The sequence below is a fragment of the Gymnoscopelus microlampas genome, assembly GCF_963454915.1.
Source record: "Gymnoscopelus microlampas genome assembly, chromosome: 1".
In the NCBI taxonomy this organism is placed as follows: Eukaryota; Metazoa; Chordata; class Actinopteri; order Myctophiformes; family Myctophidae; genus Gymnoscopelus; species Gymnoscopelus microlampas.
This window is the reverse complement of record NC_139962.1, coordinates 22,417,700-22,442,787: the sequence shown is the minus strand read 5'-3', so window position 1 is coordinate 22,442,787 and position 25,088 is coordinate 22,417,700. Positions and strand designations below refer to the sequence as shown.

Here is a 25,088-nt window from a genome sequence, read left to right as displayed (position 1 = left end):
ACCTCTACTACGTAAAATACGTTCTAGTAACACATTTAAGAGTACCATAATATCTAATGCGTACCGTAGTTGTAATACCAGTGCTGTACCCCTTCAGAAGCATACCCTGATATAAATGTTATTCTATACCACCCAGCCCCAGCATTTAGGATGACTTTAATGCGTTTATCAGGTGCTGTCATCACATTATCAATGAATGAACAAAAGTCATGCATTAGACTATCTACAGAGCAATGGACAGAGGACTTCATGTGTGGGTGATTCATGGATAGCTGGCATTCCTGTGCGGATTATGACATGTTACCGCTCAGCAATAGGCAAATAATAGAGCCACACTTAGAAAAAAATACTGCTTAACAGGTCAAAAGTGAAAGCCTATACTGTACATTATAACCTTTCTTTTTAAATTGATGGTTACGTTTTTCTCACATGTGCAAAATGCTTTGAAAATGACAAAAATAAAAAACTAATACTTATGGAAAATTACATTTTCTCACAATTCCTGCAAACTGGACTTTTTGGGCATCCAATTTTGTTTTGCATGACATAGACAACATTGGGGGAGACGGTGTACCTTTTTGGAGGCTTCAGGGTGGAGGGCCTGTCGGACAATCAGAGGACCGTCAACACACAGCTTGTAGGAGCTCCTGCCCAGGGCTTTGACCTCTGACTGCACTGTCTGCTGGATCTGACGACAGAGAGAGGGGGAACCACACATGTCATCAAAGTTAAATATGATCAACAAAACATGCCAAATATAACTAGACCCTGAATTTTCAGGTCCAATGCTGATCCTGACTTTGATTATAAATTAAATGTTATCATTGTGTGCAAAATATCAGTCCAAATAAAGAAAATCACAATAACTTGTTTAGATAAACAAATAAAAGTGTATACCACATACACGTACGTGCGTGCGTGCGTCACACACACACACACCTTTTAATTATACAATAAACAAACAAACAATGAACCAGGACACCTTGTGAGCTTGTAGATTTCTTAATTAACTTTTGAAAAATGTTGCCTATAATGACATGCCCGAAACAGGGACAGGTTGAAAGGGTTTTTTACAAAAAGATCAAGACACATCGGCTGCCTAATTGCAGATACTGATGTCGTCAAAAAAGTCAAATAATGGCTGATATACCGGTCTGAAGAAGAAATGCTTGGGAAGACCCTACATGGATGAATGGATAAGTAGATAATCAGCAAGCACACACGCACACAAACGGTATGAATGACATCATCTCCCTGAAATGAATTCACACAGATTATCTGACCTCATGAATGGCTAAATCCCTGTGTCGGCATATACTGTAACTAAATCCACAACACAGCCAGGATTACAGGGTGGTCTCACTCTAATGGCAAAACAGGTGTGGGGGGTGTTGTGTTTGACGTGTCAAGTGTGTGTGTAGAATTTGAGAAATAGTCATCGTCAGGACGATTTTCCTGGTTCTCACAAGAGAAATGGTTTGTTTTATGGTTAAAAAAAAGCTCACAATGACGTAGTGTGAGCTTGAAGATGTGCTATTTTGTGGTTTAGTGTTAAAAATGGCTAAAAGAAATTATAGAATAACCGTCCAAAATGTTCATGTCTTCACAAGTATAGAAGTGTGTGTGTGTGTGTGTGTGTGTGTGTGTGTGTGTGTGTGTGTGTGTGTGTGAGAGAGAGTGTAAGGGGCTCGTTCAACAGGTTTCTGTGTGTTTGTCTGTGAGGCGAGGAGAGAAAAGGGCGAGGATGAACATGACGCTAATCACCTGGATCACGGTTTCCACCCAGCCAGACAAACCGTCAGACGAGGAAAAGGAAAAAAAAAAACCTCGACCAGACCAACCTGCACACCTCCCCTTTCTGTAAACAACCACCACATGACCACATCAGCTGGACCTCCGGCCATCGGGGGATCCCTCATACTGGCCATTGTTTAGTCACAACTTGATACGTTTAATTGGGCCCATTTACACTGTTGTGTAAACCTGCTGATGGCGTTTTACCGTCAACAACTCTCTCTTATGGGGCTTCCTCCTGACATGGACATAATGTCATCAATGGAAGTACAGCTCACACACTGCAGCAGTCAAACACACAGTTTCCTGTGGAATAATGGCTTTCATTTAAGTTGTGTGTATGCTGATCAAGCAGAAAATCTTTCAAGATGAATAACATTAACATTTCTCACTGCATAAAAATGATTTGATACGAATCTAACTAAATCTACACCGTTCCACACTACTAACTTAGAATCCAGCAGTGTTTGATGGTCCTCTACAGATCCACAAACATGGCCTATTTTGGACATAGTAGGCGAAAATGATCAAAAACAATAGCCCCGACAACACCGCAATGAGATGTGTTGTAAGTTGTAGATTGGCGTTTTTTGCTATACAAAAAAAAGGGGGGGGGGGCAGTTTTTGACAACAGAGCATGAGTGGTTAAACTTCTAACTAAGGAACTCAGTTTCCCCTGAATAATTTTAAGCACACCTTTTAAATCTTCCTGTGATTCAACATTGCATCCTGATCCTGACATGGAATTTGGATAACACTGTTCTAGTAAAACCATAAATTAAACCACTTGTAGCCGGTACCCCACCCATCCGTTGCTCCACTCCAAGCTATCTACCATCAGACATCAAAGGCCCCAGCCTTCAGGATGAGTGGAAGAGGGGGTGCAGATGCTATGCTATCTATCCTGGGGATCTTATACCATGGGTCCCAGTGATTGATTGGAGGAGGGTAATTTCATGTGGCCACTGGCTATATATGACAGATCTTCAGACACTGAGAGGGAGTATTAGGGGGTACAGGCTGGGGCACGCTCTCGCACAGACACTGGAGAGAAAACACAAGACCGTTTATAGACGCTCCAACCAGCTGCTGACTGAAGGAGCAAGCTTACTGCCTGAGAGGGCGAGAGGGACAGGCATAAACAGAGACGAGAGAGAGAGAGAGAAAGAGAGAGAAAGAACCAAAAAGCCTCTACTAGAGGTTTAGAAGGCTTGACAACTACTGTCCTGCACTGAATTCACAAATATTATTTTGAATCAACTCAACTGGACGTTCAGCTGTCTGTTGTCTTGCTACAACAGAAGAGATTAAAATGATACGTTTTTCTTTAGCATACCAGCTCAGTGGCCTTTTGGTTTGAGTGATCCGCCCGAGACGGTGAGTTAGGGGTTCAATTCCCCAGCCAAGTCATACCAAAGCTTATAAATAAATGGTACTTAATACCTCGCCGCTTGGCACTCAGCATCAAGGGTTGGATTGGGGGCAAGTCCCTGCGATATACTAGCGTCATGTCCAGGGGGGGTACTCGTTCATCCAGCTGCCTCACGCTACAGAAACAGGAGATAGGCTCCTGACCTGATGGGTTGAGAACGTTTCTTCTCAAGGTTGCTTAAAGGGATAGGGAAAAAATACTTTTTTTCTATCGATTAGTCACCCCATGGAGACTTGAATTCATGGATATTTTTTTGTTTTTGTCGCATTCCTAAGACAATAATGTGATGACCAGCGGACCGGTAGGCGACAAAAAGGAGACTCTTTGTGTCTCCTACCGGATTAACCGGAACTGCTGCCAGTCATCAAAGTATTGGCTTAGGAATGCGACATAAAAAAAAAAGAAAATCCATGAATTCAAGTCTCCATAGGGTGACTAATTGGTAGAAAAAAAGTCATTTTGGGGGTGAACCATCCCTTTAAAGTAAATCTTTTCACACGAATGGCCCAAGTTAAAACACTTAATCCCCATTTTATACTAGGACAGTATTGCGTGATGAAAATAGCCGATCTCAATGACAAACTTGCTGTGACGCATTGTGAGCTTGCAGATTGGCCATTTTCCCCTAAAGAACATTGTACCTATAATGACTTGCCCAGAATAGGGACCCCTTGGTTAAAAAGGAGTTAAGGAGGCCAAGATGAATGAAGTAAAACATCACATCAGTGAGATGCCATGGTAACCAGGACCTCATCCCGACATGTGACATCCCGACATCTTTCATAACCTGCTCTACATTTCATCATGTTGTGATAACAACAAATCCCGACGATCGAGTGACAGATGCATAATACCGTCTCTTTCGGGTGGAAACCTCAAATCTCCAAACTGTTACTTTTCAGGATTCAAAAATAGCTAAAGTAGCAGATCTGCAAGCTCAAAACGCGTCGCTTCGCGCCGTGTTTCGAGCTTGCGGATCTGCTACTTTTGATGCTTTTGTGTGACGCTTTAAGTATGATCTTGTTTGTTTAAATCTTTAAAGAAAACTGTGGGCTCATAAACAAATGAGGTGCTCAAATGAAGTGCTTAAGTGATGAGCGCTATGCAAAATAAAGGGTCAAACACCACAACCACATGATCTACTTCAGTGACGCAATAATCATTTTTGGAATCCATCTACACACCCGTGTTTAAATTGAAATGTAAGGGGTTAAATGTCTTGCTCAAGGACACTTCCAACACTAACCTAGGGGGAGCCGCGGGGATTGAACCGGAAATCTTTTTTCCCAAGCAACCGCTCTAAAAACTCTTGAGCCACTGCCACCACCGTTATGGATTATTATTATTGAGCAACGTCTTTTGTTCCGTCTATATCCGTTGTGTCTATTGTGATACCAATTATCACCATTACCCTGATAGGACTCTGTTAGGAACCTGCTAGCCCAGTGGTTCTCAAACTTTTGCATGTCAAGGACCCCTAAAATGATATGCATTTGGCTGCGGACCCCCATCTCAAAAACATTTTGTGCCAGGGATTTTTCAAAAATAGCAGATCTACAAGCTCATAGCGCGGCACTCTGTGCCACGCTATGAGCTTGTATATCTGCCATTTTTGAATAGCCAAAGTATAAAATAAGGTTTAAATTATTGTGAATCACTAAAGTGATTATTAACACATTTAGCTGGGGACCCCTTGGTACTCGTAGCTCGTAGGTTGAGAACCAACGAGCTAGCCTACCCAGAAGTTGGTTTGTCATATAGGCCAGTCTGATATCATTTCAAATCTCGCTTCCGTTCCAATCTGGAGAAGAGCCAGAGCGTTACCATTCTTCTCAGGGTCCCGAATCAGCACGCCACATCAAACATAAATTGAATTACAACATGCATTACTGTACAGATGGGGATCTTAATACCACAGAAACATGCAACGCAAATAAACAGGTCACGCACACCGCTTGGAATGCAAAAACAATGAAGTTAAGATTCCTGCCCTGGCAGGACTGCATTCTGTGCATGCATGGGAGGACAGGACACTGAGATAAAATTGTGGCACCATGACACCAAATCTTTAAACCACTTTCAACGTGGCGTCCCTAGTTTTGGGCCATGCCCATCATAGCTGATATACAAGTGCACAATGTGTTGTCATGCGACGCGTTGTGAGCTTGAACTGTAGGTGGACCATTTTCATGTAACACCATCATACGACGAAGAATACAAAGGGGCTTAAGTGGTAAACTGAAAAAAGTGTTAAACACATTTATGTCAACTCACTAATTTCTAGACCGAGGCTTCCATATACGTCTCACTACAGCGTACGAGTTATTTTCCAGTGAACAGACTACAAAGCATTTTTTATGACTAAGGAGATTGTAATTCATTCAAATGCACCCTCTAATTTGAGGCTAATGGTCAACTGATTTTTTTGTTCATTTGAACACATTTATCTCCAAGACAGTACCATACAGATTTTTAACAGCATTTACTTTTACTTACTTGCATAAATAAAGTATCAAAACTAATCAGCTGAAATTGTATGTACATAAGTCAGATACTTTAAGACAGCAGTAACTCTAGTATTATTGTATGGGTGCCTTTCACTTTTATAGTTTTACCAGTCTCTCTAGTCATCTCTACTTTTCATCAATTGTGGCTTACATGCATCACCCCAGTGTTAAGTATTGACATCTCAAGTTCTGTTGCAGTATGACTGACAGACAAAACCAGAGTTTCATGACTAGTATGAAAAGATAAGCTAATGACAGTAGTGTTTGTTCATAGCGGTGTTCACAGCTATGCGTGCGCTGCAGCCACACCTTGTTCAATCACTACAGCCGGATTAGTGAGAGAGAAAGGCAAATGGTTTTAGAGGAGGTGGTGGCACGCCCTGGACATTTCTCCTCTGTGCCAAACCACACTTTAATCAAGCAAACACACACAGGACGCAAATCTAATCACTGGGAACAGGTATGTTGAGAACAGGCTCCTGAATACTCCCTCATCAGAGGTAAATACAAAAGACAAGAGCACATTAACCACTTAATCCCTGCACACTTCTTTTACCAGAGTCACCCAGAGCTCTATACTTGGTCCGCTCCTTTTTCCCTCTACACCAAATCTCGACACTGAAAATAGCCAATATACAAGCTCACAACGCATCGAGCTTATAGTTCTGCTAAACGTTTGAGGTTCCTATTCTACAAAATGTCTTTTTCATGTCAAGGACCCCCAAAATGGAATGTATTTGGCTATGGACCCCCCATCTCAAAATATGTTGTTCCAGGGACCCCCAGAAGCAAAGATTTGAGTAACAAATGTTCGCTTTAAAAGAATATATATATATATATTCAAAGGTTTGCACAAGTTTTCACGAATTTTCAAAAATAGCAGATCTACAAGCTCGTAGCGCTGCACTCTAGGGATGGGCAATATTATCGATATCGCGATATATCGCGATATTTTATTTCGCGATACTGTATCGATGCTCCAGTATCAATATCGCGATTTTTTTTGGGGGCTTTTTGCTTTTTCAGATACAGGCTTTATGAAAAACATTCAAAGAACCTATCACAGATCTGCAGCTACTCAATATGTAGTGTATATATAAACAATATGTAGTTGTGATATATGTATATATATCGCAATATATCGCAATATGTATCGTATCGCAATATATCGCAACCAACCCAAGTATCGTGATGCGTATCGCAATATAATCGTATCGTGACCCAAGTATCGTGATACATATCGTATCGTGAGATTGTTGCCAATACCCATCCCTACTGCACTCAGTGCCGCGCTACGAGCTTGTAGATCTGCTATTTTTGAATAGCCAAAGTGTAAAATAATGTTTTTTTTAGCTCAAATCAAAAAGTGACACAGATGCGTTCCAGGTCTTAATGGGTTAAGCAGAACCCCCTCTTTTCAATGAATCCATTTCAAACTAGGTCCGATGATAGATGTGGGATTTTACCCTCACTGCTGTGTGTGTTGGGGCAATCCAAGCAAAACAAACTCAATATTTACCATCTTCTACCTCATTGGATTTCCTCCCCACAACAAACACCAGTGCCTTTTTTTGCAAAGGGCTTCCAGCAGAGATGAATGAACCACCAGCTGCACTACAGTTGTGAATAAACAAATATTGCTTTTGGCTCATATGACATGATGTCTACTAGTACTAGTAGGTCTTCCTGTTCCTGGCAATCTCTACTCGAATCTAATGTCAAAAAATGACCAATCGATTAGAAGTCAAAGTGTGAGAGGCCATGTAATAATGATTGATCTGATTGATAGGACATTAGCCCAGAAAACCACCAGCTTAATATATAAAAGGGATCACTTTTCAGATACTTCCAAGTGTTAGACACACTCTTCTACATTTCTTCAAATTCTTACCACGGGTCAAGCTTGCTACCTTTAGATGTCAAGTGTAACAGATGTCTCATCATCCTGTGCGAGTTAACACACATGTTCTGGTCATGTCCTAAATTGTCTACATCTTAGGAATCATTCTTCAATCAACAACACCATGTCAGAAGTGCTGCATCCCAGAGTCCAACCATCTCCTAATACAGTCATTTTCTAAAGGGTTAGGGTTCTACAGTAGATAATGTCACAACAAGTATCCAAACTAATGTCATTGCCTTCACCTCTTTAAATCACCCACAGAAGTTCTATGGAAATGCTCCAACCCCCTTTGTTTAGATCTTGTTACATGAGATCTAGTGATAGTGAGTATTCTATTTGAAACTGGAAATAAAAAAACTTTAGAAATAGGTGATCTAGGACAGTGGTTCTCAAACTTTTTCATGCCAAGGACCCCCAAAACGATATGCATTTGGCCGCGGACCCCCATCTGAAAATGCCTTGTTCCAGGGACCCCTAGAAGCAAAGATTTGAGTTACAAATGATCCACACACACACACACACACACACACACACACACAGGTTTGCAAACACTTTCACAATGTTTCAAAAATAGAAAATCTATGATCTTGTATATCTGCTATTTTTGAATAGCCAAAGTATAAAAAGGTTAAAATGATTGTGACTCTACATTAACACATTTTGCTGGGGACCCCCTGGACCCGGACCTCACTTTGAGAACCAATGATCTAGGAGCTGTGTGTCTTGACTGGAGATGTGTTGTGAGCTTGTAGGTCACCCATTTCCGCTATCTTTGTGCAATACCATTGTACTACGACATATACAATAGGGCATGCGTGTGGTTAAGATGATTTGAGGAGTGGTCATTAGTGTCAAACATTGCGTCTCAGTCTGTGACGGGGACTGCCATAGGCAGGAGGCAGACTGTGGCCTTTGAACATGAGCATATCACTGTTTGTTCTATAGTGTACCTGGACTATTTGCATGCTGAGGAAAGCTGAAGCCATCGGTGATAAGAGCACCAGGGTGTGACAACGCAGTTCCATGTTGTTCCAGTTTTGAAACTGGGACAAAATGTATGTGCATAACATTGTGGGTACAAGCACGACAACACAGACCCATTTTGTCAACAACTGATTTTCTCCGGGGCTTACGAACTACATTTGCCATCAATGTCCCTAGCAGGGTCTTAAGTCGCAGACTTAAGTGTTAGGGGAGAGTGTTTACCACTGCAATCAACTGCCAAGTGGAACAAAACGCAGGCAGGGCAGTAACAGAATATTATAATCCATGTCCGTTACAAGCCTGTAAGGTGAGATGATTAGCTATCGTTTGTTTGGATGTCCCAGACAACAAGCATTCATTCATGCAATGTTTAAACTGATTTTACGGTGAATTAAAAGGTTATTTATGAAACAATATTTATTTGCACAAAAAAAAATATATATACATATTTCAAGGAACACACTATTCTCTCTTGCACACCTACTCTGAAACTACTGTCTGAAGAGTGTCTGCAATTCTGGGTCATTTTTTCAACCAAACCCAGTTCGATTCCTGCATTTTTCCCAAATTGGCTGACCAATAAAAAAAATAAAAATAAAACTAAGCCGCAAACCCACTTTAAAAACGCATTAAAACTAACTGAAATTGAAAACATGAAGTCAAAAGAGCGAATGGAACATTCTAAAACTATAATGAGCCTGCTGCAGAGTGGTTGTGAGTAGAGTGGAGCATCACTGCTGCACCATGCCTGCCCTGCTCTCAGCCTGAAGACCAGCTTGTTAAGAGCAGCCCGGGTACAGATGGGTGCCGGTCTGTACCAGCCTATTCCCAGCAACCATGCTGATGTGCAGGTGTGAAATGTGCTATACATTGACATAAACAATGTGGACTATAAGAGCAGCCATTTGTCTCTTTATATAGTCAGTATTTAACTTACAATCCATGCAACACTGTTGCTATATCATTAAAACACGTAAACCCTTTATACTTCATTGACTGGAGTCCCCTAGGGGTCTCTACTTGATCACCTCCCCCCCCCCCATACCAAATCTATTTGACAAAAATTGCCTATCCACAAGTTCACACCACGTTGCGTTTCAATGTGTTGTGAGCTTGTAGATCTGCTATCTTTACTTAATGTTTGGCTAATTTCTCTTAATGTTTGCATATTATATTTATAACATGGCCACAATAGGGATGCTAGGATTCAAGTGGTTAATAAATAATAATAATATATAATACATTAATAAATACACAAAGGATCTAATCATATATCTAGCAGACTAAGTGTATGACGTTGTTTGGTGAAAGTCACCTCTTCCAATCTCCCCAGCCTTTACAAATAATCTTTCACCAAAGAAAACAAACACATGTCACTGGGTGCTGTTGCCTCATGAGCTGACACTGACAGACCCGCCACTGAGGAGATATGGTCTCTGTCTCTCTGCTGATAGCCCTTTGGTTCTCAAAGTGGGGTCCAGGGACTCCCAGGGGTCCTTGAGGGGGATCCAGAGAGTCCCCAGCAAATTGAGGAAAAGTTTAATAAGCTAAGTTCCGTTTTATAAAATCATCAAAAATACCTGACATACTGTACAAGCTCACGTGTAACGCGTAATCGCAACGTGTTGTGAGCTTGTAAATCGGTTATTTTCAATATGTATGCCTATAATGACATGCTCAAAATAGGGACAGCAGATTGAAAGCGGTTAATTTCACTATTATAGTGAAGATAATTAGCCCAACGTGAGAATGACTATTCACATCATAGGTTTAACTCTCTCCACTGTCGAACCCTCACCCTACACAGCAGAGTTAGTTGTAGAATTCAGTAAAATCTAACCTAACAAGTGTCTTCTCTTATGGGGGTCCCCGGCACAAAATCCTTTGAAAAGGGGTGTTCGCCGACATAATTCGTTATCAATTGGGAGTCCTTGACAGGAAAATGTTTGAGAACCACTGTACTACTAACCTAAACCAATTCCTTCAGCAAGTTAATGTCACTGGACTACTTCTGCATGCCTATTCTGAGCAAAGACATGCCATCAACCTAATGTTCCCACATACAGGGCTGCGCAATGGGTAAAGCTATTTGGAATTTAGACGTTTTGATTCATTGCCAGTTTTAAACACAAAACACCAATTTCATTTGACCAATAAATATTAGCCTAACCAACCAACAGGAAGAGAAAGTAGACAGGCAGACAAAGGTATGAAAAGTAAGAATTGATTGCTCGGGTTAATATTTGAAGAGTCAGCAAACAAGCTAAACTATGGGAAGGGCAGGCCTTGTTGAGCCTGGGACAAATGGCTTCTGCATTCACACTCAGATTCCTCGCAGTGGGAACTGGGAATTACCTTACTGCTTTCAGTGTCATTACTGCTGTCAAACCAGAAATCACCACAGCCTCAAACACTAACCTGGTTAGATTGATTACCTCAACCAGCCTGCCTTGTGCGTGTATTGACATTAACCCATTCAATCAGAGAACGCATCTACAAATGTCCTCTAAATCCTAACTTAAAAATGTATGTTTCTATATCAGTGGTTCCCAAACACTCTGTGTGTGTGTGTGTGTGTGTGTGTGTGTGTGTGTGTGTGTGTGTGTGTGTGTGTGTGTGTGTGTGTGTGTGTGTGTGTGTGTGTGTGTGTGTGTGTGTGTGTGTGTGTGTGTGTATATATATATTTGTTTTTTTCAAAGATTTACACAATTGTTTACGATTCTTCAAAAATAGCAGATCTACAAGCTCATAGCACGGCACTCGGTGCCGCCCTATGAGCTTGTGTATCTGCTATTTTTGAATAGCCAAATAAATCTAAAATGACAGAGATCCGTTCCCGGATTAAAATGGGTTAAAGGCCACAAATAAGCTAAACTGAAGGCCAAAACACTAGCCCAGGATCATAATAAGAGGTTTTCAAACTATGAAATACTGGATGGGCGTGGAAGGGTTCACCTACTGCAAACAAATACTTCAGCCCGGTACGGCTGAAAAACACGTTTGGCGACATGAGCTCTGTTGTCGAAACATACACACTAGAATAGAGGTACTGAGCAGGAAACCATAAATTCATATCCTGGTTCATTTGTAAGGAGGTGTCTCTATCTTCCCCAAAACCAATGTTTCCCAGGTGACCAGATTTTCAAAAGCCCAAACCGGGACCCAAAATCACTTGAATACTTTTTCAAAAATATATAAAATATATATATGCAACTGTCGGGACTCGGGACACCCAGCTTGAAACCGGGACGATCCTGGCCAAACTGGGACGTCGTATCACCATACCCTATGTCCACATTTCTATATCTCTCCCCCCTTCTCCCTTTCTGTCTGTCCTGCTGTCTTAAGAGAGCAGTGCATTCCCAGGTAAACATTCTGTCTTCCAGATGTCTGCAGCATGCATCAGTCTGAGACAAGACTAGACCTGCGAGTCCGCGTGCCCCTCCCTGCCAGCAGCCCCAGGCTCTCTGCCCATCTCCTACACTCCTAAAAACCCTCTCCAAGCTGTCAGCAAATCTAACTGTAGGGACAAACTGCCGACATAACATATATTACCTCCCCCCACCCGAGTTTGAGATACATTTTTGTCAAAAGGTCATTGCACCGACACACCCTTAGGATTAATTGAACCCTTAAAAGCACAGCCAAGCTTGGCATGTCTCATCTCGCTCCTGGCAAAAAGAAGTGTCACGGACTGAAAGCCGTTAGATTTAAGCCTACAATTGCAATTAGAGATGTCATGCTTTGGACAAAGTTGCACCCTTGAATTTCAAAGGCAACTTTTGGAGACAACGCATGAATGCGTGTGCAAATTTCAATTTGGGCCTCGACAGAAAGCACAGTTTCATCCATGTTGAGTCTCACCTGTTGCAGAACTTTGTCCAGGGGCTCTGCCTTGACGAGGTCTTCCACTTTCAGTCCTGTCTCTTCTTTACACAGCTCTGTCAGGTCCAAAGTGTCCGGCCTGACAAGACATCTGTGAAGCTTCCCCACCTGTGGATGGAATCAGTGTTTCATGGCACAGCGTGTAGCGTTATGAAGAGCGCTACAGTGCTTCTATATAAAGCCAGATGTAGGCTTTTTTTTTTTGCGTTACTACGACCAAACCCAAAGTCAGCCTATGAACTCTCAAAGTCAAGTCCAACAATTGACAATGTAATGCAAAAAGCACTTAATTGTCATGCAGTGTTGTTTATGTCGAGAAGCTGACATTGCAACCAAAAAGGTGTGCTTTCTTCTTCCATGCCATGTTATTGTTGCCCCCTCAATAATACAATTATTTTGATTGCACACCTGAACAAGGTGGTATACTGTAGTAGTATGGATGGTAGGCCAGGATTACCTAGCATACTAGTTTGGAGCATTTGAGATACACTGTCAAATAAATCCTGTGCTCATTTTATAATTTATTCCTTAATTGTGAGAGTGTACAAATAGGCCTGTCACAATTATTACATAATCGCAATTATTTTGCATAATAGTTTCCATGTTGAAATGTTTTCATACATAACATTTTCCAAAAATTGCAGAAAAAATTGCAATAGCAGATCTACAAGCTTAATAGAATAGATAAACTATTTCTGCTTTAAAAAAAACAACATATTTTATATATATATATATATATATATATATATATATATATATATATATATATATATATATATACAATTATTAAATGTCAGTAATTTTATTTATTTGTATATTTAAGTTATATTTGTGCTGAGCAATTTGTGATTATGGAGCAAAAACATATTCACATGTTCCATGCCAAATACACAATTAAATTGTTAATTGCAATCGTTGTGACAATTAATCGCCAGCTTAAATTTGTAATCATGACAGCCCTATGTACACATGTAACCAAATGGGGGTTACACATGTGTACACTCTCAAAGTTAACACCCAGACTTTTATTGTGTACAATGGTTACAGGTTCGCACACCTTGTTGGTTTAAATGGCAGCTGTCAAACATACTCTTCCACACACACACACTAACAGGGTAAGAAATGCCACACACACACACATAAACACACTTTGTGCTACATTAAGAAACCGTTACAACGAACAGGGTCAGAAAGGTTCGTACCTTTTTCTCATGTAGATCCACAATTTGCCACACCAAGAGAATTATTTCCCTCTCATCCGAACCCAGTTTACCCCCATTTGCACCAGCTGTTCCCCCAAAGAACACCACCAGAGTATCACTGTGCGAAGCCATCAGGGACCAACAAGGGGTACCAAAACTACAATTAAAAGCAAAAGATCAAATAAAATAAAAAATATATAACAACACACGAGGAAGAGGGGAGGGGGGTTCACCTTTTTTCCAAAGTGGTAACAACAAAAAAAGACAACCAAAAAAAGGATCTGGAAATTCAATTGAAGTACAAAAAAAGGAGAAAGAGAGAGACAAATACAACAAGATTTGTTTTCAGAGTGTGAGAGATATGTATATATATAGAGAGAGATATATAGTGGGAGAGATAGAGAGAGAGGGAGAGAGAGAGAGAGTTTGCGGGTCAGTAAAGACTCTACCTGTTCCAGTACTTGAGCGTGTTTCTATCCAGAGATACTGGTTTTAAATACTGGTTCAACTGGTAAAGAAGGGTTGGAAAACGCCTGTTTCTTTCACACCAACTCCATAACAAGACAAGAAGCCCTGGAGGGTTTTTTTTCTCTCTCCTTTTGCTTTGCGGTGTGTTATTTTTTTTCTGCGTTACCTGCGTGGCTCTGCCTCTAAATGAGGACGGAGCCGCCCTATTGGCTCCTTTGTAAAGGTGAGGGCGGGACACAAGCAGACGGAGCCGCCGTATTGGCTGCTTTCTCAAGGTGAGGGGGGGACACAAGCCTGTACGCGTTAATCTCATTGGCCGGGCGTCTCAAAGGAGGAAGTGCGCAGGTCCTATAGGGTAGTGCCAAAAAAGAACAGATCTACACGTTGATAGCTTGTAGATCTATTATTTTTTTGCAAGATAGCCTAGGCTGGAGTTTAGGGGGATAAATGGAGCCCTGGACTTCAACCTGGTGTTTGCACTTTCTCCATACATCTACATAATTACATAAAGGTTCAGATTTCAAATATAAAGTGCTTACCCCATGGCCACAGATGTTATAATTATGTACGGCCCCTCAAAAAGTACCCGTATTTTCCGTATTGTTCAATAAAAATAATTTTAATCTGATTGGTGGCTAATTTCTCCGTATTTCGCCATGCTTTCAACTATGTGACCCTATTGGTTGGGAGGTGTATTGCACTCTGGTACATAATAACTCTATGAGAAGATGGCCACCAATCAAATTACAATGCTTTTTATTCAACAATACAGAACATACGGGTACTTCTGCAAGCCCGTACAGAATGGTAACATCCGTGGCCATGGGGTAAGCACTTTATATTTGGAATTTTAACGTTTATGTAGATGTACGGATTGTGAATAGATAAAGTAAAATCACCAGGTTAAAGTTCATCCATGACGTCGTGACAGAACGACCGTCGTGTATCTTGTATATACGTTAAATATTTGTCTTTAGTCATTTTGTTATGATATGATACCCCTAGCCTATATAGTTTTGTGTTGTCTTTTATGTTTATTGATTTATATACTCACGTTTTGTTGGTGTTTGTATTGTGTGAAATTATAATAAAGTAGGCCTACAGTAAATGCAGTAGGCTATATCAGTGGACTTAAAGTTACTAGAGAACTTATGAAAGGTAGTTTACCTTTTTTTATTCGATCTTTATGTCCACCATTTACAGTAGCTAAACTGATGTTTCTTTACACTTTCACTCACACACGCACCACGCACGCACGCATGCACACGGGCATGCAGACACACACACACACACACACACACACACACACACACACACACACACACACACACACACACACACACAGGTCACACTGGAATTATGCACATGGTAAATGGTTTTCCATATTTTGTCATTTTGCATGAATTGTTGCAGTACCTAGATTGACCACCTACCAAAGAGTGTAGGCATACATACAAGCACCATAGAGGTATAATATAACGACAACTCGACAAGCACTCACACTGAGCACTCATTACAACATCTCCATCTATCAGTGATATGGAAGTAGTACCCAAATGTTTTACTTAGGTAAAAGTATCAATACCACAATGTAGAAATACTCTGTCAAAAGTAAAAGTAAAATATTAAAAATTCCCTTGAGCAAAAGTACAAAAGTATTGGAATCAAAATGTACTTAAAGTACCAAAAGTAAAAGTACTCAATATGCAAAATGTCCCGTTTCAAGTTTTCAAAATGATTGAAAATCTTTAGAAAATAGCAGATCTACAAGCTCACAAAGCGTTGTGTGAGCTTGTAGATCTGCTATTTTCAAATGGCATCATCAAGTATTCAAATAGCATCATCAAGTATTCATAGGGCTCGAAGTGGTTAATGTATGTTTCGTAATAATTATCAAAATCTACAAAGTAACTAGTAACTAAAGTTTTCAAATAATTGTAGTGGAGTAAAAAGTACAATATTTGCCTCTGAGATGTTGTGGAGTAGAAGTAAAAAATACTGAAAATTAGAAATACTCCAGTAAAGTAAATATACTTCCAAATTGTACTTAAGTACAGTACTCACTTATTGAACTATATGTATCTCTCACCGTAGCTCAGGCCAGCACAATAGACAAATCAAACCACTACATTACCATGATATTAAAGCAACCTAGTAAAGCTTTGTTGGGATATTAATACTGTAAAATGTGTGAAGATTCTTATACGTTTTCAAGTTACTTTATTCTTTTAGGTATCACCACATTATTCAGATGAAGAATTTTCACCAGAACAGTTTCCATCACAGGTCCCTACTAGCCTGTTGGAATTTACTCTAGTCTCTGTGTCTGGCCTGCTTCCCAGAATGCCCTGTTTTGTTACTCTGAACATTTCTCCCTTTTGTGCTGAGTATAGTTAGCAAAAGGCCAAGACTATAGAAGAAGATAATAATGGACACAATTCTTTTGACTCCCTCGTAGCCATGTTATATCCACAACCCCAGGAGTATTTCTGGAGGAGGTTTCTGACACATAATGGCTATTTTCCCCTGCACTTTCACCCAGTTCAATGTGTGTTTGAAAAGCAGAGGCATCCAGAGACACACATGAAGATACTTTGCCTGGAACTCAAATTACCATATTACCAACTCTGTGTATCAGCAACAACAAAGACACAAAACATCAAAGATCTTTTTGCTCAAATGGCAACACTTTAGGACCCACATTTAGCATGGACCGTGATGTAATTTCCAATGTACAACTTAACACAATATTTCTGTACCACAGTTCCTCTTTTTTGGGGAGCCCTCTGATGACCAACTGGTGCTTCAACCAGCCATAATGTCCAATGTCCATGATTCACTACCAGCTCTGAAAGCTGCCTGCATTGCATGTCACCCATCCGGTCTGTCTGTTACTATCCTGTCGCATGTCACCCATCCTGTTTGTCACTGTCCTGTCGCATGTCACCCATCCTGTCTTTCTGTCCTGTCGTAATAAAGCACAAATGTCTGACATGCTTGGTGCTTGTTCTCTGTCCATGCCTGTTTTAACCAACCACTTTAACAGTATCCCTATTTTGGACATGTCATTATAAGTACAATTTTACAAAGATTTTAGAAAACATTTAGAAAAGAATCTACAAGCTCACAACGTGTCACAATGGGATGTGTTGTGAGCTTGTACATACAGAAGATGTGGTTCACATGATGTCTGGGACTATATGCTCACTTCAAGCTGGTATAAGTATAGGTCTACTGAAAACAAATGTTGTTGTTTTTTTTTTACACTTTATACATTATATTTCACCACACAAAGACCAAACCAAAGCAAACAAAAAAGACAAATCAAAACAAAAATGTTTCTCTTTCAGCAATTCCCAACGTCTATTTCATCCTACCATACAGTCACAACCTATGTCAGTCGTTCATACTGTACAAAACAGACAAGCTTTTCAATCCTCTTCAGAAATGGGCAGACAAAATTGGAACTGGACCACTATAAAATGTAATCTGATAAATGGGTGCAGTCTTGTTTTGGATTAAATTGGTAACGCACCTGAAAAAGTATTTTCTGTTTACTAAAGAGCCGGAGAGAAGGGAGACCCCTAACGAACAAACATTCTATAGCAATGATTACTATCAGAATATAGAGCTTTAACTTTTAACAAAAAAAAAACACATTTTGTTTTAACCAAAACAATGTCACTTTCACTACCTTTAACTTCTGTGAATTAACCACTTAAACCCTATATTTACTTAGTTGACCGGGGTCCCCCAGGGGTCTAATCTAGGCACCCTCCCTTTCTCCTACACCAAATCTCTTCACCGAAAATAGCCGATAGTCTGATCTGATTATACCTAATCTGAATCTATAGGGTTCCAATAGTAATATGCAAATGATTATTGATTTGCTGCTTCTCATGTTTGTGAATGTTATACTGCTGGAGAGAATGTTACAGTATGTAGATATAGACCCTTATAGATAGACAAGTATGCACCATATCAGAAACAGAACCAGATTGATTGTCACTTCACAGGTGTTACAGGCATTGTTTTTTTTTTACAAGCTAAATCATTTCAGATCCATCAAGAATAGAAATAGAAAAAAGAGTAGGGTGAAAAAGAAAAAATATATACAAATATACAGATTACATAGCGTAATGTATTTACACAAGAATAATAATGCAGTTGTCAGACTCCCAACAGTTACAATATAGACCAGTGTATCTGCTGTTAAATGAGACATATCATCTTACATTGATTCACATGTTTTGGTTACTGTTCAGGGATTCTTATGGCCCATAGAATGTGATTGAAATACTGTGAGAATTATTCTACACACAGAAAAATAAATAATAATGATAATCCAAGAAAAGGCTTTACAAACAGAGATCTGAATTCAAGAAAATAGAGTGGCTTAAAGAATATTTGAGCAGTAGGCCTACTTGGAGGAGGTATACTTTATGCTGAGGTATGCTCTATATTATGCAAGATTACTCAATATTCTAATAATAAGCAGAGCTGAACATACGATATGGACTCGGATACACTGCTGGTGTTGTTGCACAAGCAGACTGTTGCTTCCTCAATCAGAGGAGACATGATGTCTCACAGCCCCTCATGTTGTTGTGCTCCATTGCATTTAATGTCACACCCATTCATCCCTCACTGCAATCTGCTCTCTATCAGAGTCATACTATTCTTGACTCATTATCCTCTCTCTGACTCATTCATTTTTTGGCTAAATGTTTTCTTTTTTTCTTTGGGGGGCTTTTTATGCCTTTATTTTAGAGAGGGATAGGGAAAGTAGGCTGACAGGAAATGGGGAGAGAGATGGGGGGGTGACATGCAGCAAAGGTTGTCGGGAACGAGAGTGCAACCCGCGACACGCTGTCAGGCTGTGTGTGTGTGTGTGTGTGTGTGTGTGTGTGTGTGTGTGTGTGTGTGTGTGTGTGTGTGTGTGTGTGTGTGTGACACACACGCACAGTCCCCACTGTGCGTGCGTCCTCTCATCTCCTAATAAAATCAATAAGCATGCCACCTGGTTGTGTGTGTGTATGTGTGTGTGTGTGTGTGTGTGTGTGTGTGTGTGTGTGTGTGTGTGTGTGTGTGTGTGTGTGTGTGTGTGTGTGTGTGTGTGTGTGTGTGTGTGTGTGTGTGTGTGTGTGTGTGTGTGTGTGTGTCTCCCATTACACTTACTTATTCACAAAATGTTAAGGGTCATAAATTCACATAATGGTAATAGCTGTATTTTCATACAAAATGCACAGGAAGCAGCTTGAGTACAGGTGAGACGGCAATGAAATCACAGAGCAGTATTTCCTTAAAGAAAGATGATATTTTTTCCTTTGCATCTTGATGTGAAAATATTAAATCGAATTCAGCGCTTTGCTAGCTATAACCTGTGATAGTGGTGGTACTGTACAAACTACCAGCTCACTGCCATACGGTTCATACAGCAATATTTTACCGATATTAAATTGGATGTTACATTTTAGAAAAGGGGATTGATGCTCTAGTAGGCCTACTGTAACCTCTTCAGCAACTCAACATTAAGCTCTTAGCCAAATCTCCTCTAGCTGTGAGTGTTGTGTGCCTGCATAGCTGCTTTCTGAAGAATACCATGTTGTTGTTTTTTTTACCCACAACATCTAAGGGCATGACACATCTGGACTTACATGGTTAATGGTGCAACCCAGCATACCTTTAAAAGGTAACCCAGCAGGGCTACAACAGTAGCATCTGAAAACCCCACCCTGTGTTTGGTTGAGCTGCCAGTCAGAGCAATGCATGTGAGGTGAAGGGTGCAGCCCTGTGTGGTGGTGTGACACCCCCAGGCCATCAACCATAAATTACTACAGTTCTGCATGTGCTCTTACTCGTCTTGTCCTGTTTCAATCTAGCTTAAGACATCAACTGTGGCTGCTTACTTTATGACCCAGCTGTGGTTGGAACAGTGCCAAGCTTTATAGGGAATGGGCTTTACTGATCAATCAGCACATTGATAGCAAATACTGATCACAGGCTGTATTTGTTGAAGATAAAGTCATTGTTGTATGTTCTAACACACCTTCTCATAGGGTGCAGGCAGATACAAACAAACTATGGAGCTGTGCTTATTTAAATGGATCATGTTGACACAAGCCATTGTGAATCTCTTGCAGGTACAGTATGAGATCAGCATGTGTGAATGTGTGCTGGCATGTACTGTACGTGCGTGTGCACACATGGCTTGGTTAAACAGTATTATGTCCTGAGCAAGTGCATGATGCTGAAAATCCACCTTAAAAGCTGAATTTGTATAAATTATGTCTGATGAGGATCTTAGACAGTACAAACAACACTGAAGCAGATTTGTGGTTTCAAAACATTTGACTAAATTATATGATGTGCTGTATGTAGATGATTATTTTAAATGTGATGGTCTACTCTAGCAAATAAGTGAATTCTGTTTTGGGGTGATTAATCTGTAATGCCAGATTGGAGTGGTAGAACCCCAGTGTCCCTATTCCGGCGTGAACAATCGGAGAAAGTAGTATCTACAATCTACAAGCTCAGCTTGTAGATTGGTTATATTTGGCAAAGATATTTAGCGTATAGTCAAAATAGGAGGGGGCCTAGCATAGAGCCCTGAGGCACTCTGGAAACTAAGAATAGGGTTTAACTAGCCTATTTAGCTAGCCTGTACAATCTGTTTTCAGCTGAGTACCCCCTTCACCAACACAAAACATCATTCCTGATGTTTTAACCAATTTTCTTTTTTTGTCCTTGTTTTCAGTTACATGTCTCAGCCACTTATGTAGGTTTATTCATTCATTCATTCGTTGATGCATTCGTTCATTCGTTTTTCTTTTATTTGGATTTATATTCAAAACTCACTAAAACATGATGCAGCAAGCTAGCTAGCAACTTGTTTCTTATTGGCAGGTGGGCTGAGGTGGCTGACATACTGTATTGGTGATATTGAACACATATGAATCTTTATCAAACATGTAAGATAGTTTACAAATGTAAATATGGGACAAATTGTTCACAACCAGACAAACACTTTTATGCCGTGGATCCTTAGAGGTAAGCCGTCTAGAAAAGGGTCCATGTGTGTCTGTCTGTCTGTCTGTCTGTCTGTCTGTCTGTCTATCACATGCTTATTTTTTTGTTTTGTTTTTGTTTTTAGAAATGCTATACTAATAGGCGCACTAATACCCCATAAACAATAAAGGACCTTATTCCTCAAGTGTTTTAGTGAATGTGCTGATTAGAAAACAGTGACTCTTATGTGTTAAAGTGTATACTAACTAGAATGATCAGAGCAGTGCTGTAAACTTAACAACCAAATAAAGCATGTTATTGTTGTTGTGACTGCATTGAGAATGAAACTATGTAAATTGCAGTCAGTGCATACAGTAATACAGTACTGTCACTGCCACCTACTGGTCTTACGCTAGTACAACCTGTCCATGTCAGGCATTATGGCATAAGGAGGCCTGACATGGACAGGGTCATAAGGCTTATGCAGTGGCTGGTCATGGTGAAAAATTAATGAATGTTTTGAATGCTTGTAGTAAAAAGGATTCCACTCACTCTTTTACACCTCTAAACAGAAAAAGTTGAAGGTTGGAGTTAACGGTGCAGTCAGTGATTTCTTTCTTTCTGTTTTCTTTTAAAGTGTTACTGTAAATAAGTCTATATTCTGATAATAAGAGTGTTTGTTCAGTAACAGGGGTCTCCCCGTCTCTCAAGTTCTTTAGTAAACAGAAAATGCAGTTTTAGTTTGGGAGACCAATTTTATCAGACAGCTCACACAGGATACATAATAAACAAGTGAAATTGAAAGTGATGACACAAAGAAATGAGCAGACAAAATTGAAAGTTGAACACTACATTTGAAGCGGATAAATGGGTAGTCTCTCTCGGATTAGATTGGCAACCCACCTGAACATTTATTTTCTATTTACTAAAGAGCTGGAGAAAGACCCCTGTTACTGAACATTGTGAACAAACACTCTGATGATTAGGCTACTATCAGAATATGAAGCTTGAATTCTGTAACAAAAAACTTTGTATTTTAAGCAAATAACTAAAGTTGGCTGCGTATTTTATATTTAAACGCACACATTTGAATTCCACCTACAAGTTTAGGTTTATGTGACACTGAAGGGCCTTGGAAAAATATTATATCACTATGTGACAAAGGGTAAGGCATAATTCCGCTTTTTAATGTTCTCCAAAGGAAACCCAAGCAAAACTGAATTTTGCAATATCCAAATAATGAGGGAAGTGGAAAGAGCTGTCGCTCTCTGGCTGCGGCAAAGGTCTTCAGTGGAATAATATCTAATCATATTGATCAAATTCATCATAAATAAATAAATACAACTCTCACACACACTCTCTCTCACACACACACACACACACACACACACACACACACACACACACACACACACACACACACACACACACACACACACACACACACACACACACACACACACACACACACACACACACACACACACACACACACACAGAAAGACTGCAAATGTCTGTAATGATGGCCCAGGCAGTGTATTAATATTATATAACTGTATTAGCAGGGTCAGAAATAAATACAGGAGGTTCAGCCACAAATCAAGCAGATGATGCAATACACTAACCTTGTTGCTAGTGTTTAGAGTCTATTGGTGTTGGTGTGGATAGTCTTGCTTGACAATAATATGTTCTGATTTTAAATTCATCGTAACACATTTCATTATTTAAGACTTCAGAAATGAAATAAAACATTGAAAACACTAACAGTATAAACAGCAATTATTTAAAAAAACATCAGTGAAATTGAAGAATAACTCTTATGGTAGCCTATCTGTATATTATATACAGAGATATTTATTATACCAAATTAAATGATATTTAGGATATGATTTATTGTGATATTTATTTATATATATTCTAAAATGAATGTGTCTTATGTTACATTTTGTTTCAGAAACATTTATATATCTTTTACCCAAAAAAATGTTTATGGTAAGATCAATTAGCCTACAAAGTAAAACACATCAACACTATCTTATCTTATCACATTAACCCTAGAGTCCATATTTTGGGCAAATTTTCTATTTTCTTTTATTATGATTTTTTAAATATATTTCATTTAAAAATAACCATAATAGCACATATACAAGCTCAGAATGCATTACTATGTGATGCATTGATAGGTGCCTAGTTTCTTTATTCGGCGTATGCCAAAGTTCAGATAGGGCGTGGTTAATATATGTGGCACATGGTAACATTTTAACACGGGTTGTCTGAAAAGCTTAATTTACAGTAAAATTCTATGATAAAACAAATATACAGAAATCTACACTTATCGGTGACACATGGCACCACAGCACACTTTCATAAAGTTACGATGGAGCTTTGTCACACATGTTCACAAGGACGTCCATCTGCTCCATGGGCTCCGATAGGCATTGAGAGCTGTGGCTCTGATTGCTATGTATCTTGGACACAAAGGACAAGGACTCTCTATTGCCTTCACCCGGAGAGGTGCTGGAGATGTGGTGAAAGAGTTTCTGGATGCCCGTGTCTCGCGGCGAGCTCCGGAACGAACGCGCCGCGAACATGTAGAGAATAGGGTTGATGGTGCTGCTGATGAAGACCATGGCTCCGGCGATGAAGGCCATGGTGTCCCTGGCACTCTCCAAGATGTCTGCTGCATGTGGGTAGGAGCCCTTCATGGCCAGGTGGATGATCGACAGTACGTTCCCAACTTGATGAGGGGTCCAACACACGGCGAACACGATCACCATGGTGGCGATCAGGGCGGTGGATTTGCGCTTTGACTTGAAGGTCATCTGGGCGATGCGACTACACAGGCAGCTGTAACAGACCACCAGGATGGAGAGGGGGATCACGTAGCCCACCAATGTCTCCAGTAACACACAGACCATCTCCTGGCTGTCAGAGGTGTACTCCCGGAACAGACAGTGGAGCTCCTCGCCACCTGGTTCTCCATCAAGCATTTGGGTCGGGATGACGGGTATGCTGAAAACGAACGCTGCGGCCCAAAGAGCCAAGAGCACTTTGTTCAGGCCTTTCTTCTGCCTCCAGCCGGCGGAGGTGAAAGGATGCCGCACAGCCACGAAACGTTCCACGCTCATGAGCGTGATGAGGAACACGCTGCTGTACATGCAGACGTACATGACGTACACAATGGCCTTGCAGGAGGCCTCCCCGAAGACCCAGGAGCGGGCCAGAGAGTAGATCCACAGAGGCAGGGAGATGAGCACCAGCAGGTCAGCAACGGCCAGATGCAGGATGAGCACCACGGTGTGGGAACGCTGCTTGACGTGCCTCAGGATGGTCCAGATCACCAGCAGGTTCCCGGGCGCCCCCACCAGGAAGGACAGTCCCAGGATAATACAGGTTGTCACCGTCCCACCAGCGAAGTCCTCAGGGGCCATGTCTCCTCTATGGGACGGCCGAAAGATTGAGACGTTCATGCCGTGTGCGTGTGTAAGCAGATGATGATGGTGTGTGTCCACACCACAGACAGAGAAGGGGGGAAAAAAAGTGCTGCACAAGCAAGCTTCCACTTCCCTTTAAGTGTAGAGTGAACAGGAAAGACGTATCTCACAAGGCATGTCTGAGGCACCGAGAGGTGATTCATGCATCTGGTCCTTTGTGTCACGAGAGACGGTGAGCAAGAAGTGTGTCACTTTCTTGAGCTGAGCTCTGGGGTTGGCATTCTCCAGCAAAATGCGTTTGTTCAGAGCGAAAAAATCCAGTTTCAATCAGATTCCACATTAGGCCTACTGCTGTAATCATGTATATATCAGCCTACTGTGGATCTGTGAACAGTACAGTATGTAGAACTGATTCTCACACAAAAAAAGTAACAAAACAAAAACATCTCCTTTCGTTCCTTCTCTGTTTTC

At 40.6% G+C, this 25,088-nt stretch overlaps 2 protein-coding genes across 3 annotated transcripts in view; both read right to left on the bottom strand.

The window, feature by feature from the left end:
- esrp2 (epithelial splicing regulatory protein 2) overlaps positions 1-14,326 on the bottom strand; it is a 36,446-nt gene extending 22,120 nt beyond the window's left edge. The window contains exons 1-4 of one of the 2 annotated variants that reach the window (XM_084066510.1): positions 14,157-14,326; positions 13,708-13,864; positions 12,485-12,613; positions 575-688 (exon numbers count right to left, since the gene is read on the bottom strand). In XM_084066510.1, coding sequence (XP_083922636.1) covers positions 575-688; positions 12,485-12,613; positions 13,708-13,839 — 375 coding nt within the window. In that variant the 5' untranslated portion in view covers positions 13,840-13,864; positions 14,157-14,326. The remainder of the gene's footprint in view (positions 1-574; positions 689-12,484; positions 12,614-13,707; positions 13,865-14,156) is intronic. The other variant, XM_084066509.1, reaches the window with a different exon arrangement.
- An 8,369-nt stretch (positions 14,327-22,695) lies between these two features.
- Positions 22,696-24,667, bottom strand: LOC311047635 (leukotriene B4 receptor 1). The gene has a single exon (XM_084060417.1). It carries the CDS (start codon positions 24,651-24,653, stop codon positions 23,556-23,558), a length of 1,098 nt encoding a protein of 365 aa, XP_083916543.1. The 5' UTR covers positions 24,654-24,667; the 3' UTR covers positions 22,696-23,555.
- Between the last annotated feature and the right edge of the window lie 421 nt (positions 24,668-25,088).

Excerpts from the sequence above, each read along its gene's own strand:
- LOC311047635 (XM_084060417.1), bottom strand. The coding sequence starts at position 24,653 with ATGAACGTCTCAATCTTTCGGCCGTCCCATAGAGGAGACATGGCCCCT.